This window comes from Neofelis nebulosa, chromosome 4 (assembly GCF_028018385.1).
Source record: "Neofelis nebulosa isolate mNeoNeb1 chromosome 4, mNeoNeb1.pri, whole genome shotgun sequence".
NCBI lineage: Eukaryota > Metazoa > Chordata > Mammalia > Carnivora > Felidae > Neofelis > Neofelis nebulosa.
Window position 1 is genome coordinate 6548881 of NC_080785.1, and position 17094 is coordinate 6565974.

General features: G+C 41.2%; 1 protein-coding gene across 1 annotated transcript in view; it reads left to right on the top strand.

The window, feature by feature from the left end:
- LOC131508388 (uncharacterized) overlaps positions 1–16279 on the top strand; it is a 40170-nt gene extending 23891 nt beyond the window's left edge. Inside the window, exons 3-5 of the mRNA XM_058723480.1 lie at positions 6675–6742; positions 7735–8007; positions 14837–16279. Of these exons, the coding sequence (XP_058579463.1) occupies positions 6675–6742; positions 7735–8007; positions 14837–15789 (1294 nt within the window). The 3' untranslated portion in view covers positions 15790–16279. The remainder of the gene's footprint in view (positions 1–6674; positions 6743–7734; positions 8008–14836) is intronic.
- Positions 16280–17094: the final 815 nt, after the last annotated feature.

Consider the following 17094-nt stretch of genomic DNA (forward strand, 5'->3'; position numbering starts at 1 on the left):
GGGCTTCAGCAGCAACATGGTCATGCAAATTTTCCTGGGGGCAAGGGCAGCCAGCACCCAAGCAAGTCTTGGCAAGACACTCCCTGAGAGGGTCAGAGTGTGTCCAAGCCACAGGGCCCTCAGAAATGAGGGGTTTGGAATCACAGCCTCATCTGAGATAAAATTCAGAAGGGAGGTACCACCTGGCAGGCTGTTGACTTGGTTCTGGATAGTGTAGAGGCAGGGAGTGGACAGAAGCCAGGGACAAAGGAGGGGTGCATGATTGCCAGTCAGTGAGAGCACAGAGTTCTGATGCTAGAGACTGGGTAGGTAGGTGATACCATTTACACCTCTCCCACCCATGTGCATTCATGGATACAGGCGCCACAATGATCTACCCCAGTAATCTAAGCAGTGCCGTCTAGTGTAAACGGAGCCGTCACACCAAGCCCTATCCAACTGTGCCAACCAAGCTCTAGAGGAACATGAGTCTCTCCGCCACCTTAGTTTACAGACTATAGATTTCTCCATAGTTTGACTTCTAGTGGAAACTGGATATAATTTCACTCATATTTCATTCTGTTCGCTAGTCCATCCATTCATTCTTTTTTCTTCTTCTTTTCTTATACTTGAATATAGAAAGAGAAAAAATTTATTTTTATTTTCTGAATTTTATAAAAAATATTTTTCTTTAAATTATATCTACTGTATTTTTTTACTTTCTTGTAAAATTTTTTATTCCATTTTACTTTCAGCATTTCACTCTATTCTATTTTATTGTATTCGTTTTTTTAATTATCAAACATTTTCTTTTTATTCCCTTTTCCCCCTTTCTTTCTCTTTTTTCTATATTCTACCGAGTTTCTTTCAGCAACCAGACCAGAACACACCTAGGAACTAGCGTCCATTATTTGACTTTTTTTTGTGTTGTTTTAAATTTTTAACTTTTAATCTTTATTTTTTCATTATTTCTTTTTCATCCAAAATGAAAAAATGAAGGAATTCACTCCAAAAGAAAGAACAGGAGGAAATGCTTCAGACAAATAAGCAAAATGTTTCAACCAGAATTTAGAGTCTGGATAATATAAATATTATCTGGGATTGAAAAAGCATATAATCCCTTTCTGTGCCTCCCTGCCCCCTGCCCCTGCCATTTTATAGCAAGTGCCATTGTTCCTCCAATGTCCAGCAGCGTGTTCCCCACCCCTCTCTGGGACCTCACCAGAAAGTGACCTTGATGTTCATCCTACCACTGACATAGTCTAAGGGCAATCTCGGCCTTTTTTTATCATGTACCTTAGAATTCTTCGAGCCTCCATGCATTACTCAATTTCAAAACGACTCTTACATGTTAGGCAATTACCAGAGCAGGACCGTACTTTTTGGCCTTAAAATCTATATTAGTTCCCCCAGGAGCTGCTGTAACAAATGACCACAAACTGTTGCTTAAAGAGCAGAAACTTACTGTCTCATTGTTATGGCTACTGTCTCACTGGCACAGGCTACAAGTGCCAAACTGAGACGTTCCCAGGGCCATACTCTCCATGAAGTCTCTGGGGAAGGATCCTTCTTTGCTGCTTCTTAGCTTCTGGTGCTGGCTGGCCTGCTTTGTCATTTGCCTTCTAGATGCTTCACTCCAATCTCTGCCTCTTTTGTCACATGGTGTTCTCTGTGTGTATCTCTGTGTAAACTTCCCTCACTGTGAATTAAACGATTCCAGGCATTGGAGTAGGACTCAACCTTAACTTCATGACATGACATCACAGAGACCGTGCTCCAAAGTAGGTCACATTCTCAGGTACCAGGAGTTAGGACTTCTTTAGGAGGACACAATTCAACCTACAATATGGTAAGAGAGGGACAGTGTGTGCACTGTGAGGGTACAGTACCCCTGATCTCTTCCTCTCCAGTCCTCGTTGCAGTTACCAGGTTAACCCATTGGGATAGTTTTCTTAGGTCTCTGCTTCTTGGAAATCTTTTACTGCCTAGGGCTTAGAATCCACATTCCTTGGCCTGGTATTCAACAGTCGTTATAATCAGTCTCAACTTCTCTTCCAAGAATGAGATTCTTCTAGATATCACTGTTCCCGTTAATATCTGTTTACACTTTTGTAAGGAACGAAGGTGATAATGATGGAGAGGCCAGTGCCTGAGACACAGTGGGCCCTCAGTAAAGGCTGGTAATGATTCCTGCACTCCAAATTGTTAGCTGTTCTCTGCCTGTGTCCAGTATATTTCCACCTCCAAGGCTTGGATCATGCTATTTCTCCCTCTCTTTCTTGTCTGAGTGCAGTTTTGAAAAAAAGCAAAATCATGCCTCTCAGGCAAGTATAAACACATCAAAGATTTTGCTCAACTCATGGCTTGACTAGAGAACCAGTATGATAGTATAATTGCATCAAAGTTCCTTTGAGTGTCTCAATCACTTTAGCGTCTTACTCTTGATCTCAGCTAAGGTCTTGACCTTAGGGTCTTGACTTTGGGCTCCATGCTGGGTGTGAAACCTAGTTAAAAACAAATAAGCAAAGAATAAAACAAAAAACACAAACAAACAGAAACACAAACTTCATTTGAAATCAAGGATTGATGTGTTCAAGAGAGTAGCAAAATGTAATTTTTGAGTTCTATATTCCACCAGACAGAAAATTCGCTGAGTATCTATAAGGCAGAGATGTGCAAAAACCCTCTCTGCCTTTAAAGTGTTGTAAAATATCACAGGTGATCATCAAGCACAGCACCATACAGAACAATAGAACACTCCAGTAATCTCTCTTCCCTATTTCTAAGTTTTGGATCATTTTCATAGCGTTCTCTACTTTGTGATCATAAGCAGTCTCCAACAAGTGTTGTTGATCCTAGTAGATTGTTTTTACTATGCATGGCCTGATTATTTATACAATGCAGCAAGAATCTTAATTAACAGGAAAAGCCTCCTTGAGTTTGCTCGGGAAATCTAGATCCTAATCATATTAAGCAAGTATCAATTCCAAAGGATAAGCTTCCTTTGGAAATTTTCAAAATGAATTTTGATTCAGACTTCTCAAAGCCCCTGCCATTCTTCTTCCCTAGGAGTAGGAAACCAAGGCCCAAACACTTTCTCCAATAAACTTTGCATGGTGTACCCATAAATCTCAGTGAATTTCCCTCTTCCTGAGGTCTCCAAAATTTGCCTAGGTTTCTGGACTACCAGGGAGTGGACTTCCTTAATACCTGAGAGTCTGGGATCCTGGATGCCAGATATCATATTAGTTTTCTTATGAAGGTTTTGGAGACATTAGCTCCACATGTAACAACAATTGCTCCTTAGCAGTGGTCTGATGGTCTTTGATTAAACAACAGTCACTCTCAGATATCACCCTGTATATATGGCCTTGCTGCAGAATCGATTTTTCCAATGGTATCTTTGTAAACAAGAGGACAGAGTTTTATTAAACCTATGCAAATGGTTCTATCATCATGAAAGTGAATGAAACTCAGTAGAAGCATTTGTTTCTGAATTTTGAGGGTAGGTGAAGATGAGGTAATGTTTAAAGACAGTTGTTGTGGATTTACAAATACACAGTCTACTAATTCGTTTAAGGAGAAAGAAATAAGGTTTCCACAAATAGCCATACAAGTAGAACATCAAACAGAATGCCATCAATATTCCAAACAAATAACCACAATGGCACATCTTGAGTCCGTTCACTCAGTCCTATGTCATTACTTCTCACTCTGCTGGATCTTGAGTCAGTCGTCTGATTTCCTGAGGTACATATGCTTCCAGACTGAGAGTCCCAGTAGTCCTGGCTTTGCTCACTGGCACAGTCTGGGCATTGAGTCAGTGCTGCCATCTTGGAAACCTGCTCTGAAGAGTCTCTTTGAGGCAACAGTAGTTCAGAGTACATCCTACAGTTTTTCCCCTGAAGCTCCAAGACTGTGACCCTCTGGTGAAGACACAAATTCTGAGTAGTCACTTTTGGCAGATCTTCGGAGAAGCCTTAGGAGGATGCAGAGACCTGTTTGAGAACACGAGTGAATGGTTGTGGTTCATAACCCAATATAACATCGTGGAAGACAGTAAAAGGCTCTTTGGGGGGCATGGTCTTTATTTCACGGGGGTTTGGTCAATGTTTCCTTTGAGGGATTCAGCCCCAAGTGCACTGTCACACCAAACACCTATATCTCTTTTGTGACACAACTGCCATGAGGCTGCTAGAGGCAGCTCTTCTTGCACATCCGTGGAGCCAGAAGACCATTTCATTAAAGACATGTGAGTGCAGGGCTATAGATAATCCATATCCCTTATCCTGGTAGACAGGCTGTGGAGGTGCTGAGTCTTCCTTTTCATGCAGTGCCCTTTGGGGGTGGAGTGAGTGGGGAGAAACCAAGAAACCTTGAGTGATATCCAACAATTCACTTAAGGGATATTGTTACAAAGTAGAAGTGACAAGTTTTTTTTTTTTTTGGCAACAAGAGAGAAGGCTCCAGAATCCCTAACCCCCAACATGATGGTATTTGGGGATAAGGTAAGTGGGTTTCCATGAGTTCATGAATCTGGGGCCCTCTTGACGGGATTAGTGCCCTTGTAAGAAGAGATAGCAGAGAGTTGCTTCCTCGTTCCATCATGTATGGACACAGTGAGACTGTGTCATCCACAAATCAGGAAGTGAGCCCTCCCCAGGGATACAAGTTGGCTGGCACATTGGGCTTGGGCTGCCCAGTCTCCAGAACTGTGAGAGATTAATTCCTGTTGTTCCTGCTCCCAGGCTGTCGTATTATGGCGGTCCACACCGACTAAGACAGCATCTATGATGTGTAGATGAGGCTCAGAATTGTAATCTATGAGACTAGCATTGAGGGTTGTATTATTACTACTAAGTACTACCTGTTGATCACTATGGTCTGAGAACCACTTCATGTGTACGACTTTGTCTGGTTTCACAATGACCTTCTGAAGTAAGTACTCCATTTTAGTGATTAGGAAAGTGAGTTGCAGATAGTTTAATTTACCCAAATGTGGCAGGTTGAATGGTGGCCCCAGACAGGTGTCCACACCCTAATCCCCAGAGTCTGTGAATGTTACCTTATTCCATAAGGATTTTGCAGATGTTATTAAGTTAATGATTTTATGATAAGATAATTCTGAAGTTTCTGAGTGGACCCAAAATGTAATCAGAAATGTCCTTCTAAGGAAGAGGTACGAAGGCATTATGATGAGGGCAGCAGAGATTGCTGTGATGTGGCCACAAGCCCAGGAGAGCAGGCAGCTTCTGGAAGATGAAAGAGGCAAGCAATGGATTGTCTCCTAGAGCCTCCAGATAGAACCAGCTCTGCAGGACCTTGATTTTATGTCCATAAGACTAATTTCATATTCTTGTCTTCCAGTATTGTTGGAAATTAATTTTATATTGTTTTAGGCTACTAAAGTTTTGATAGCTTGTTATGGCAACAATAGAAAACTGATTCACCAGGTTATAGAGATGATATGTAGAAGAACCAGGACAATGTAGGGAACCATTCTTTTTCATCTCCTGTTATTATCTCTGCAATGTTTTAATAAGTTGAGCTTTGAGGCCATCTAGATCTAAGCAGCAGAAAACTCCCTGATTCCCACAAGAAGACTCCTGTAGAATTTAAAGAATGTCTTTTAATGACCCTACAACTTTTTGCAAATTCATTATATCCACATTGCTTTGTGTGTGTGAGATTGAAATAATAAAAGGAAAGCATAAAAAAAGGAAGTGGAAGGAAGCCCTCAATGATGAGGAGCGTGGCTAAGTGAGCAATACAGATATGGGGCAAGACTACTTTTATCAAATATCTTCTAGAAGGAGATCACTCGTAACTTGGGGCTCAGCATGGGACTGATAAGAGCCACATGCTCCTCTTTAACCAATGATCGCAAGGCTGTTACCATTTGAGACCTACATCTGATTTCCTGTGGCATCCATGAATTCTGTGTCAACTACTCTCCCGTTCCCACTAGGGAACTTACCAGCATACCTGAGGATAATACCTGGAGAAGCAATTAGCTGACCAGGAAAACATCCAAGGTGGCTCTGGCTGGACACGTTTCACTCAAGGAATATATAGATTGAAATGAAACTAGGCAATGGTAGAGATATTTTGAGTAGGACATAGTGTTCTGGCTCCCCTCTAGACTTCTATGTATGGAGCCTCATCAAGACCTACTTCATGGGTATGTAAAGGACCCTGTGATGTCATCTTGAAATTCTTAAGTTTTGTGTGTGTGTTTGTGTGTATGTGTGTGTGTGTGTTTATGTGTGTTTGTTTGTTTGATTCTCTTTGACAAAGGGCCTGGCATTTTTATTTTGTGCCAGACCTTGTAAATTACATAGCTGGTCCTGGTCTGTGTCTGTATTGCAAGTTGGAAAACAGTTACCTGGGGCCCTCCAAGTCATTAACACCAATAAGTAGTCCAATGATACTGACCAATAATATACTCATTAACACGGTAATTTCAAAATGTAGCTACTTCCTTCCATTGGTTGTCACCCCATTATACATTACTTCCTGCCACATTTAGTCTTCTTAGTACCCACATTTAAGCTTCAGCATTGACTAATCCCATGTCTAAAAGCAATGAACAAAAATATATAATCAAAACCATAATAATTTTATGGTGATGCAACAAATAATTGGAACAGCTGGTCAACCATGAGAGCTTTGACCATCTGCCTCCCATCTCATAGTTTCCAGAGCAGGTTGGAATGGGTGTACTGGCTAAATCTGAAAAAGTCTATCTCTGTCTGGGTCTGGGGTAGGGGAAGGTAGGAAGGTTTAGGGGAAAGATGATTCTCCTCCCTGGGTCCATCTTTTCTTGTCAGGTCATGCATATTTTTGGGCTTGAGAGAACCATATGAAGAAAACTAGAGAAGGTGTGTGGTCATTGGATGACTTTTTCCAGGCTACATCTTCCTCTTTTACTCTTGGTTCTCAATGGTTTAGACTCTTTTGGCTTTGTACCTGAGTGCTGTTAAATTTTTAATGAGTAACTTGAGAGCTTCATGAAAGACCATCATGAAAGCCCATATGATGCAATCACTGGGAAGTATCCCAGGCTCTAAATTTGGACACATCTAGCCACATATCTGAGTTCCTTTCTCCCAGAATCAACCCAGCATCTCCCACTCCATCCAGAGAAGATGATCAGAGAGCACGCCCGGCTCTGTGTGCATGATTGGGGTCACTTAACAAGGGCCTTTGGGATCCACCACTATAACCCCAAACAACAAATATAGCTTTGGGAATTTTGTGTGATAGCAGGCACATGGAGAAAAAGCTTACACCTTGGTAAAACTAAAGCATTCCCCAAATTATAGGGTAATATTTCTGTCTCTTTAAATACGAATAGTTCCTTCACTAGGTCCACCCAATCTGAGCTTCCTGCCTCAGAGGTTTAAAGGGTGCAAACACTTTTTCCTCTCAGTTAAACTAAAGCACCAGCTCAAGCAGCTTCTTTGGAGAACACTCAGGAACTCATCAGCTCATTGGAAAGAAGGTGATCCTGGCCTAGGGCAATGGAGCCGGGAGGGGCAGCAGGACACAGGGCTGTGCATGGGTGTGGGTTCTGGTCTGAGAGGGGACCAAGTACCGTGCCAGCAGCCCTGCAAACAGGATGCTGCCACAGGGGTCCCAGGGGAGGAAGAGTGGGAGTAAGGGGATTGAGTGGCCCATGTCCACACAGCTCCTATTTAGCAGGACAAACTTGCTGAACAGCATATCTTCCATCAGTTGCTGTCATGACAGAGTGAGTACTGCCTGACACCCCATCCATTTCCCTTAGTGGGAAACTAGTGTCCTCAAGGCAGGTCTTTAGAGCTGGAAGGCAATTTAGAGACCAGTCTGGCCCAATCCCTCTCTTTCCTGAAAGAAAATCTGAATCCCAGATGGTGTGCATGTGGTTTTATCAAATTCCCCGGGATACCCAGGTCACAAATGGGACAAGAAGTCTAGAATTCAGCTGGCTGTGTCCTTTCCAACATGTAAGAGAGAAATGGTGTGATCGACAGTGTAACAGAGGAGGTAAGGAAGGGATGTCATGGGGAGAGAATGAGCTATTCTATAGAAAACAAGTGTGCGTGAAGCCCTTTGGTTGCCTTCCTTAATTCCAGGGTTGCTACCAGTTCATGTTTCTGGAGAGAGAGTGAAATACCTCCCCTGGCCTCCCATGATCTATTTCTGATCCAATGTAAACAGAAATGTAGAATCAAGGGCCTGAGAAGGAACCAAGAAGAGACCAGAGCATGCAAGGGTTATGCATTAGTGTAGAGGTCAGACATACTTTGCATTGGATCCCTCCTCTGCCCAAAGCCCATTAGCACAGTGACCTTGGTCAACTTTCTCAGCATTTCTGAGCCACATCAATCTCCTCATTTCAAAAATTAGAGTGGGGGCCCCTATCTGGCTCAGTGGGAAGAGCATGGGAGTCTTGATCTCAGGGTTGTGAGTTCAAGCCCCATGCTGGGTGTAGAGATTAAATACATACATATATACATACATACATACATATGCTTTAAACATTAGAATACTAAAAAGTATTTAATTACTAGAATACTAAAAATTTTGTCACTTTATCAGTAAATACTTACATATCTATGTCTGGAAGATAAAGGTCATTAAAAGATACCATAATCAGACTTCAAAAAGCATTTAGAATTTAAAAAACATTATCAGGTGTATTCCAATCCCCAGATTGTCTCATACATTTTAAAATTGAAATCAGCTCCATATATGGTTCATCAATTGCGTTTCTTTCATATCTCTTAAGTTTAATTTGATAAATAAGTTTTCACCTTCCTGTTTCTTTTTGTAAAATGTTTCTGTTTAAGAAACGGTTGGTCCTTTGTCCAAGAGAATTGGACAGTGTACATTTTGTTCTTTAAATCCTCAAGATGTCATATGACATGTTCTTCTAGTTTCAGTGTTTTGTATAAATTTAAATTTAAGGAGAGGCTTGATCAGATTAAGGCTTGCCTGGTTATTGGGTGGCAACATTTCATAGGTGCAGTTGTAAACGTCCATGAGAAGGCACCTTATATATTCTTCTGTCTCTTTCTGTAATGTAGCAGACAGTAATGATAGCCTAGACTAACTTTGTTTCATTAACAGTCGCAAATTATAGTATTATAATTCTATCAATCTTTCTTCATTGATTGGATGGCATAATCCTATAAAAAGAAACTTCCCCTGAATCATACTTTCATTTCCATAAGGTGTAGTTAATAAGACAAAAGGAATGCTTGATTCTTTTTTGTCCATGTTCAGACTGATGACATCATTTCCTAGCATACCCCAAAGAGAACACTTCACTTCTTTCGGAATGTTGGTATTGTTATGAATTCATGAACTTCAACATATTTGATGAATTTTAATCCATTGAAATTATTATTCTCATTGATACTCAAATTACCCCATCTCTGTCCAGTCAGCCTCTTCAAGTGGCTCTGTAGTCGTTTCGGTAAGATCCAAACATTTTTTTTTGAAAGTGATCTGTGCACCCAATGTGGGGCTAGAACTCATGAACGTGGGATCAAGAGATGCATGCTGTATTGACTGAGATAGCCAGGCGTCTCACGGTTCGAGTACTTTTTGACAGCATCCTTGCTTTCTAGTATGACTAGATAGTCTAAGATCCACTTGCACATTTCTTGGCCCAGAAATGGAATCGGTACCTTCTCCTAAGAGTCCTAATGTTTTTGGTGGGAAATGGCATTTGAAGAGCAAAGTATGGGCACTAAGGATGCTCATTGCCACTGGGCTTGTCCTTGGGCTTCAAAACTACACATGTGCACAAAAACCTAAGAATAGGACAGGATTCCTGAAAGCAATTTAAGATTTTCTTGACGTTTTTTCCCCCTATTTGGCCTTACACTCTATCCCATTAGGACAATAGCCAATGAAGCAACTGCATTTTCAAGTTTCTTGGACCAATTCTTTGTGTGGTTTGTCTATTACACCAAATACTATGTATTGCATTTGCTTTTGATATTTACTAGTTATATGAAAATATAGTTTTTGTTGTATAATTATGTAAGCTATTTACAGATGTTCCTCACTATCCGCAAGCAGAATGTTCCTATGAAATCTTTTATGAAACAAAATGACATAAAGGAGAGAAGCAATTACCACCAATGTGCATGGAAAAAGGGTGCGCATTCCCAGATCTCCCCCAAATAACCTCCCTTATGTGTTTCTGATACTTTTAGACACAACTTGTTAACAGATGCACACATTCAATTGAGAGAAAGCCCACGTGCTCATCTGGCTCACAGTTCTGGTGGCTGGATGGTGAACCCCTGTGTGAGGTTCCCGGGGAAGGTGATTGGCAGCTGGCGTGGACAACGGCCCACTCGGCCTCTCCATTAGCTCAACTGGCTGTGAAACAAATGCGGAATGCTGTATTCGTGTTCAGCTTTTTTTTGTACAAATGAAAAATCCTCTTTGAATTTATGCCAGCCAGCAACAGCAGGTACACATGTAGGTCTTTCATAAAGGAAAGGAGCTGTAATTCAAACTCTCAAAAAGAAGGAAGTACATGCCTTCAAGACAAATCTATGAAATCGAAGTATATTCAAAGTAGTTTCCAGCTTCTACCCTGACCCCCACCTTATTCTTCCCATCTGTCTGTCAGCAATTTCTTTGTGGCGGTTCAGATGATCTGCCGTTGCTTTTTCATGTGCATGAAATATATGTTGTATTTTGTACCTACAGTTCATGTTCCTCCCCATTAGAGAAATGACAGTAAACTAAATATTATTTTCTTCACTTTGCCTTTTTTTTTGCTTAATGAAATATCCTGGAGATCTCTCCATCCTGGCATAGAGAGGTATTTCTTATTCCTTTCTACAGTTGGATAGTACATCGCTGTGTGTATGTACCTTGGTTTATTCAATCAGACCCCTACTATTGGGCATTTGGTAGATTTTTGGTCTTTTGCTATTACAAATAGTGATGTGGAGAATAAACTTATGCCTAATCTTTTCCTATGTTTCTGTCAGTGTAGCTGTGGGATATAAGGAAGGGAAACTTCTTCCTCTACCCTTCAAGGTCTTCCAGCTGCACTAAGAATTACATTTACTTGAGGCAGATTAACAAGAGAAAAAAAAAGCAGTGTGCACAGATGCTCAGTAATGAAACTAAAACCAAGAGAAATGACCAAGGCAGGCAGTTTTTATAGTTTTTAGGCAAAGAGACGATGGATCTGTGAGGGATTGACAAAACAAGGAAAACTTAACTTTGGGAGCATCTGTTAGGCAGGAATTCTAAAGAGACTTTGGGCTGGGATAGTAAATTTGTAGAAAGTAGCGGGCTGTTTATACAGTCTTCTTGGCTCTAAATCTCCCATCCCGAACTGGAGAGTGTGATGCTAAGTGAAATAAGCCATACAGAGAAAGACAGATACCATATGGTTTCACTCTTATGTGGATCCTGAGAAACGTAACAGAAACCCATGGGGGAGGGGAAGGAAAGAAAAAAAAAAAAGAGGTTAGAGTGGGAGAGAGCCAAAGCATAAGAGACTGTTAAAAACTGAGAACAAACTGAGGGCTGATGGGGGGTGGGAGGGAGGGCAGGGTGGGTGATGGGTATTGAGGAGGGCACCTTTTGGGATGAGCACTGGGTATTGTATGGAAACCAATTTGACAGTAAATTTCATATATTAAAAAATAAAAAATAAAAAATAAAAAAAATAAAAAAATAAAAAAAATAAAGATATTTGCAAATGACATATCGGACAAAGGGCTAATATCCAAAATCTTTAAAGAACTCACGAAACTCCACACCTGAAAAACAAATAATCCGGTGAAGAAATGGGCAGAAAACATGAATAGACACTTCTCTGAGGAAGACATCCAGATGGACAACAGGCACATGAAAATGTGCTCAACATCGCTCCTCATCAGGGAAATACAAATCAAAACCACACTCAGATACCACCTCACACCAGTCCGAGTGGCTAAAATGAACAAATCAGGAGACTATAAATGCTGGAGAGGATGTGGAGAAACAGGAACACTGTTGCACTGTTGGTGGGAATGCAAACTGGTGCAGCCACTCTGGAAAACAGTGTGGATGTTCCTCAAAAAATTAAAAATAGATCTACCCTGTGACCCAGAAATAGCACTGCTAGGAATTTACCCAAGGGATACAGGAGTGCTGATGCATAGGGGCACTTGTACCCCAATGTTTATAGCAGCACTTTCAACAATAGCCAAATTATGGAAAGAGCCTAAATGTCCATCAACTGATGAATGGATAAAGAAATTGTGGTCTATATACACAATGGAATACTAGGTGGCAATGAGAAAGAATGGAATCTGGCCCTTTGTAGCAATGTGGATGGAACTGGAGAGTATTATGCTACATGAAATAAGTCATACAGAGAAAGAAAGATACCATATGTTTTCACTCCTATGTGGATCCTGAGAAACTCAACAGAAGACCATGGGTGAGGGGAAGGAAAAAAAAAAGGTTAGAGAAGGAGGGAGCCAAACCATAAGAGACTCTTAAAAACTGAGAACAAACTGAGGGTTGATGGGGGGTGGGAGGGAGGTGAGGGTGGGTGAGGGATATTGAGGAGGGCACCTGTTGGGATGAGCACTGGGTGTTGTATGGAAACCAATTTGACAACAAATTTCTTATGGAAAAAATAAAAATAAATAAATAAAATCTTCTGATTCTAAAAAAATAAATAAATAAATAAATAAATCTCCCATCCCTGGTCATAAGGGTGTCTCTTTACCTCCTGGGACAGGAAGGGCACCTTTTACATGGGAGATTTGTTTCCTGCTTGAAGGGGGCAGAAGAGGGTCTTAGTAATCTTGCCACACAGGCTGTATCTTAAGTTACTTTTGTATGAAATAGTCAGTATGCCAAAGTTGCACGTTTAGGGATGACCTGTCCTTGTCTGCTATAGGCATAAATCCTAAAATTGGGACTCACAATCCAATAATAAATGTATATGTAATTTGTGTGATATTGCTAATTTCTCCTTTGTAGGTTTTAGACTGTTTTTGTATTCTCATTAGCCATGGAGGAGAAAACCTGTTTCCTCTAAACATTTACCGACTGATTATAGCAGCAAATTTTTGCACTTTTGCCAAATCTGTAAGTGGAGAAATAGTATCTCAGTGTAACTTTAATTTGTTATATTTAGTTTTTTTCTTTTCCTATGTTGGATTTATTTTCCTCTACTTTAAATGAGTGTTCATATATTCTTACATAGTTGAGGAGCATTGACATTTCTTTTTTTTCTTTCAACTGTTTATTCCTATGTATTGCTCCATTTTCTATCGAGTTATTGGACATTTGTCTTTCTACTTTTAGGTATTCTTTGTATAAGAGGAGAATTAACCCTCTTTGATATAGTCTGACATTCATATTTTAATTGTCTGTGGTGTTCATTGTCTCCCACTGTCTTTTAGATCTTTGTGTAGTCAGATGTATGAATCCTTTTCCTTACAATCTTTCAAATCTTAGAAAGAGTTGCCCCGCCCCTAGGTTACAAAGGATATGTCTGAGTTTCTTCTAGTATTTATGTGGATTGATTTCTAGTGTTTATATTTCTTTTTTTTTTTTTTAATTTTTTTTTTCAACGTTTTTAATTTATTTTTGGGACAGAGAGAGACATAGCATGAACGGGGGAGGGGCAGAGAGAGAGGGAGACACAGAACCGGAAACAGGCTCCAGGCTCCGAGCCATCAGCCCAGAGCCTGACGCGGGGCTCGAACTCACGGACCGCGAGATCGTGACCTGGCTGAAGTCGGACGCTTAACCGACTGCGCCACCCAGGCGCCCCTCTAGTGTTTATATTTCTAATGTATTTAGTATGCGAATGGCATGAAGACGTGGGTGCAGTTTTGTCTTTTTCTGTGTGGTTTTGTACTTATCCCAATGCTGGTTATTAGTCCATCTTTCTCCCCATTGCTGTGGGATGCCGCCTTACGGAAGATAAATGTAACGTACTACAATTGAACTGGATACTCATGAATATAGTAGACCAATTTGGTCTATTTCTGAATTGTCTGTTTTTGTTTTCCGTTCTGTCTCTGTTCACACACACGTCCTACTGCCTTAATTATAGGGGCTAAAATATTTTACTATCTGGTAGAGCTAGTCCTCCCTCATCGTTCTTCTGTTTTTTGACTCTACAGGCTAATTTTCTTTCTTCATTCATCCAAATGAACTTAATAGTCAACTATTTTAGCTGCAGGGAAAAAAGTGGTGACAAAAATTTTTAAATTATATTTATATAAAATCACGTTAAAGAAGTATCTATTAAATAAGTGTTGAATTTGGGGAATTGTCTCTTCTGCATTGAGGTATTTTTCTTCTTAGTGTACTACTAGAGATGTGTTGTAACAATCCATTTTCTCATATTGAACCACCCTCGTATTTCTGAAATAAATCACATGTAACTGTGGGGTATTACTTTTTAGTGTCTGACAATTTATTTGGGATTTTTGCATTAGTATTAGGCAATTGAGACATGTCTGTAGCTTTATTTATTGGTTAAATCTTTGTTAACCTTTGGGATCAATATCACACTTGTGTCATAGAAAGAATTGGAAAGGTTTCCTTCTGTTTTAAGCCATCAGGAATAGTTTAAGAAAGGTTAAGTGAGATCCCCATGAACCCATCTGGACCTGGTACTCTTTTGTAGGGGAACTCTTTAACTACTTTGTTTTTCCATGGTGATTGAATTGTCTCATCTTTCTGTCTTTATGGGACCAACATGGATAGTAGACTACTGCAGGATTTCAGGGAGGAACACATAGGTCATAGGAGCGAGGTGATGGTTTCCATTTACCTTCTTTGACTCTTTTTCTTCTCCTTCCTTTGCTTTACACCACAGAGACTCCTGGTAGTGAAATTGCAGACCCTCAGGACAACACTCTGAGGATTGTACTAGTGGGGAAAACTGGAAGTGGGAAGAGCGCAACGGCAAACACCATCCTGGGGAGTAGAGTCTTTGAGTCTAGAGTTGCTCCCCATGCTGTCACCTCCAGCTGTCAAAGAGCATCCCAGGAATGGAAGGGGAGGAAACTTGTTGTTGTTGACACCCCAGGGCTCTTTGACACCAAGGAGACCCTGGATACCACATGCAGGGAAATCAGCCAGTGTGTCCTCTACTCCTGTCCTGGGCCCCACGCCATTGTCTTGGTCCTCCAGCTGGGCCGCTACACGGATGAAGAGCAGAAGACCATGGCATTGATCAAGGCTCTCTTTGGGAAGCCAGCCTTGAAGCACATGATCATATTGTTCACTCGCAAAGATAACTTGGAGGAGCAGAGCCTGAGTGACTTCTTAGCAGATGCAGATGTGAAACTAAGAAACATCATCATCGAGTGTGGGAACCGCTACTGTGCCTTCAACAACAGAGCCTCAGAGGCCAAGAAGGAAGCTCAAGTGCAGGAGCTGGTGGAGCTGATAGAGGAGATGGTGCAGAGCAACGGAGGGGCTTACTTTACCGATACCATTTACGAGGACACAGAGAAGAGGCTGAAGCAACGGGAAGAAGACCTGAAGAAGATCTACACCGATCAATTAAATAATGAAATTCAACTAGTAGAAAAGGAATATGCTGATAAATCACAGGGAGAACGGGAGGAAAAAATAAAATGTCTAAAGAGGAAGTATGCTGAAGAAACAAAAAATATCAGGGAAGAAGCTGAGAAGGGCATATTTGAACATGTTTTAAATATGATATGTGGGTGCTTCCAAAAATATGGTATATGTTTTGATAGTAAAGTCCATTTCATTTTTCCTTCTGAATTTATGATGATTTGCGATAGTGGTAGATTGTAGTTTCCATAGACAGCTGTGACAGTAGCTTCTACTTATTCTTCCTATAACCTGACCCTGTTACTCCTGCCACTGACTTGTGGGGCCTGTGTCCTTTACCTTGGAACTGGGCAGATCTGGGACCATTTCAATTAATAGCAGATGGTTGAAGCAACACCTTGTGACTCTAAGGTTATATATGGGCAATGCTTCCTTGCCCTGTTGGGGTTCTTGCCCTTGGAACTTGACTGTCATGTTGTGAGAAAGCCCAGGCTGCCTCTTGAGAGGCCCCCATGCAGAGGGCCTGAAGTCACTGGCCCACTTCCCAGCTCACCTTTCATTTGTGACTCACACCAACTTGCCTGCCATGCAAGTGAGGCAACACAGAAGCGGGCTCTCCGGCTGCCCCGCCATCTCAGACGAAGTTGCAGAAAGCAAAGATGATCCATTCCCACTGAGTCCTGCCCAAATGGCAGCTTTATGAGAACAAATAAATGATGGTTTTTGTTTTTAACCACTGAGCTTCAGAATGGTTTGTTATGCAGCGAGAACTAACCAGAATGAAGCCTCTTCCCAGCTCTCAGTCCCCATGGCCTCCCCTTCCCACCTGTCCCTCTTCACACAAAGTTGGCATAATCAGGCAATGGCATATAGAGTTGAAAGACTCAGGAAAATTCAAATCAGAAATCCTGCACATGTTAAGTGTCTGAACCACTGGTCACATTTGTCGTTGCACCGCATGGCCACAAGTCCTATGTTAGGGAGGTATTTGGTTTCTCTGGAAAGATTGTACTGTGGTTCATGGAGACCTGAAAGTCACAGGTTTCTTTTACTGTGTTTCTCTCTTTTCTTTTTTTAGGGACCATCCTAACTTAAGATGTCTCCAATTGTATTCAAAAAATCCCCATCTGGGCCACATATTTTTCATTTGCCTCTGTAGAATCACACTTCACCTTAGCTCTTTGCCCCATGAGGCTGATATATATGCACTGCATTAGTGGGATCTCTTGCTCTCTGACTTCTGCCTGGCTGGCCAATGGGAAGTCCAAGTCAGAGACCCTGTGGAAGTAGAAAAGCAAGGCTGGGGTATCCATTCTTCCACCTCTATCTCTGCAGGGCCATCTCTGACTAGCTGCAGTCCTATGCCAAAGGTCATAGCTCCTCCCTTGGTGGCCTTTGTACCCAACTCTCCTTCTGTGTTCCAGTCTTTGTTCACTCTCTCAGGGTTGGGTTGTAATTTTTCACCGATACTAGTAATGTCCCTTGTGATTTGCAAATTCCCTGTGTCTACAGCTTGTAAGTTGCCCTTTCTCTAAACTTTCTCCAAGT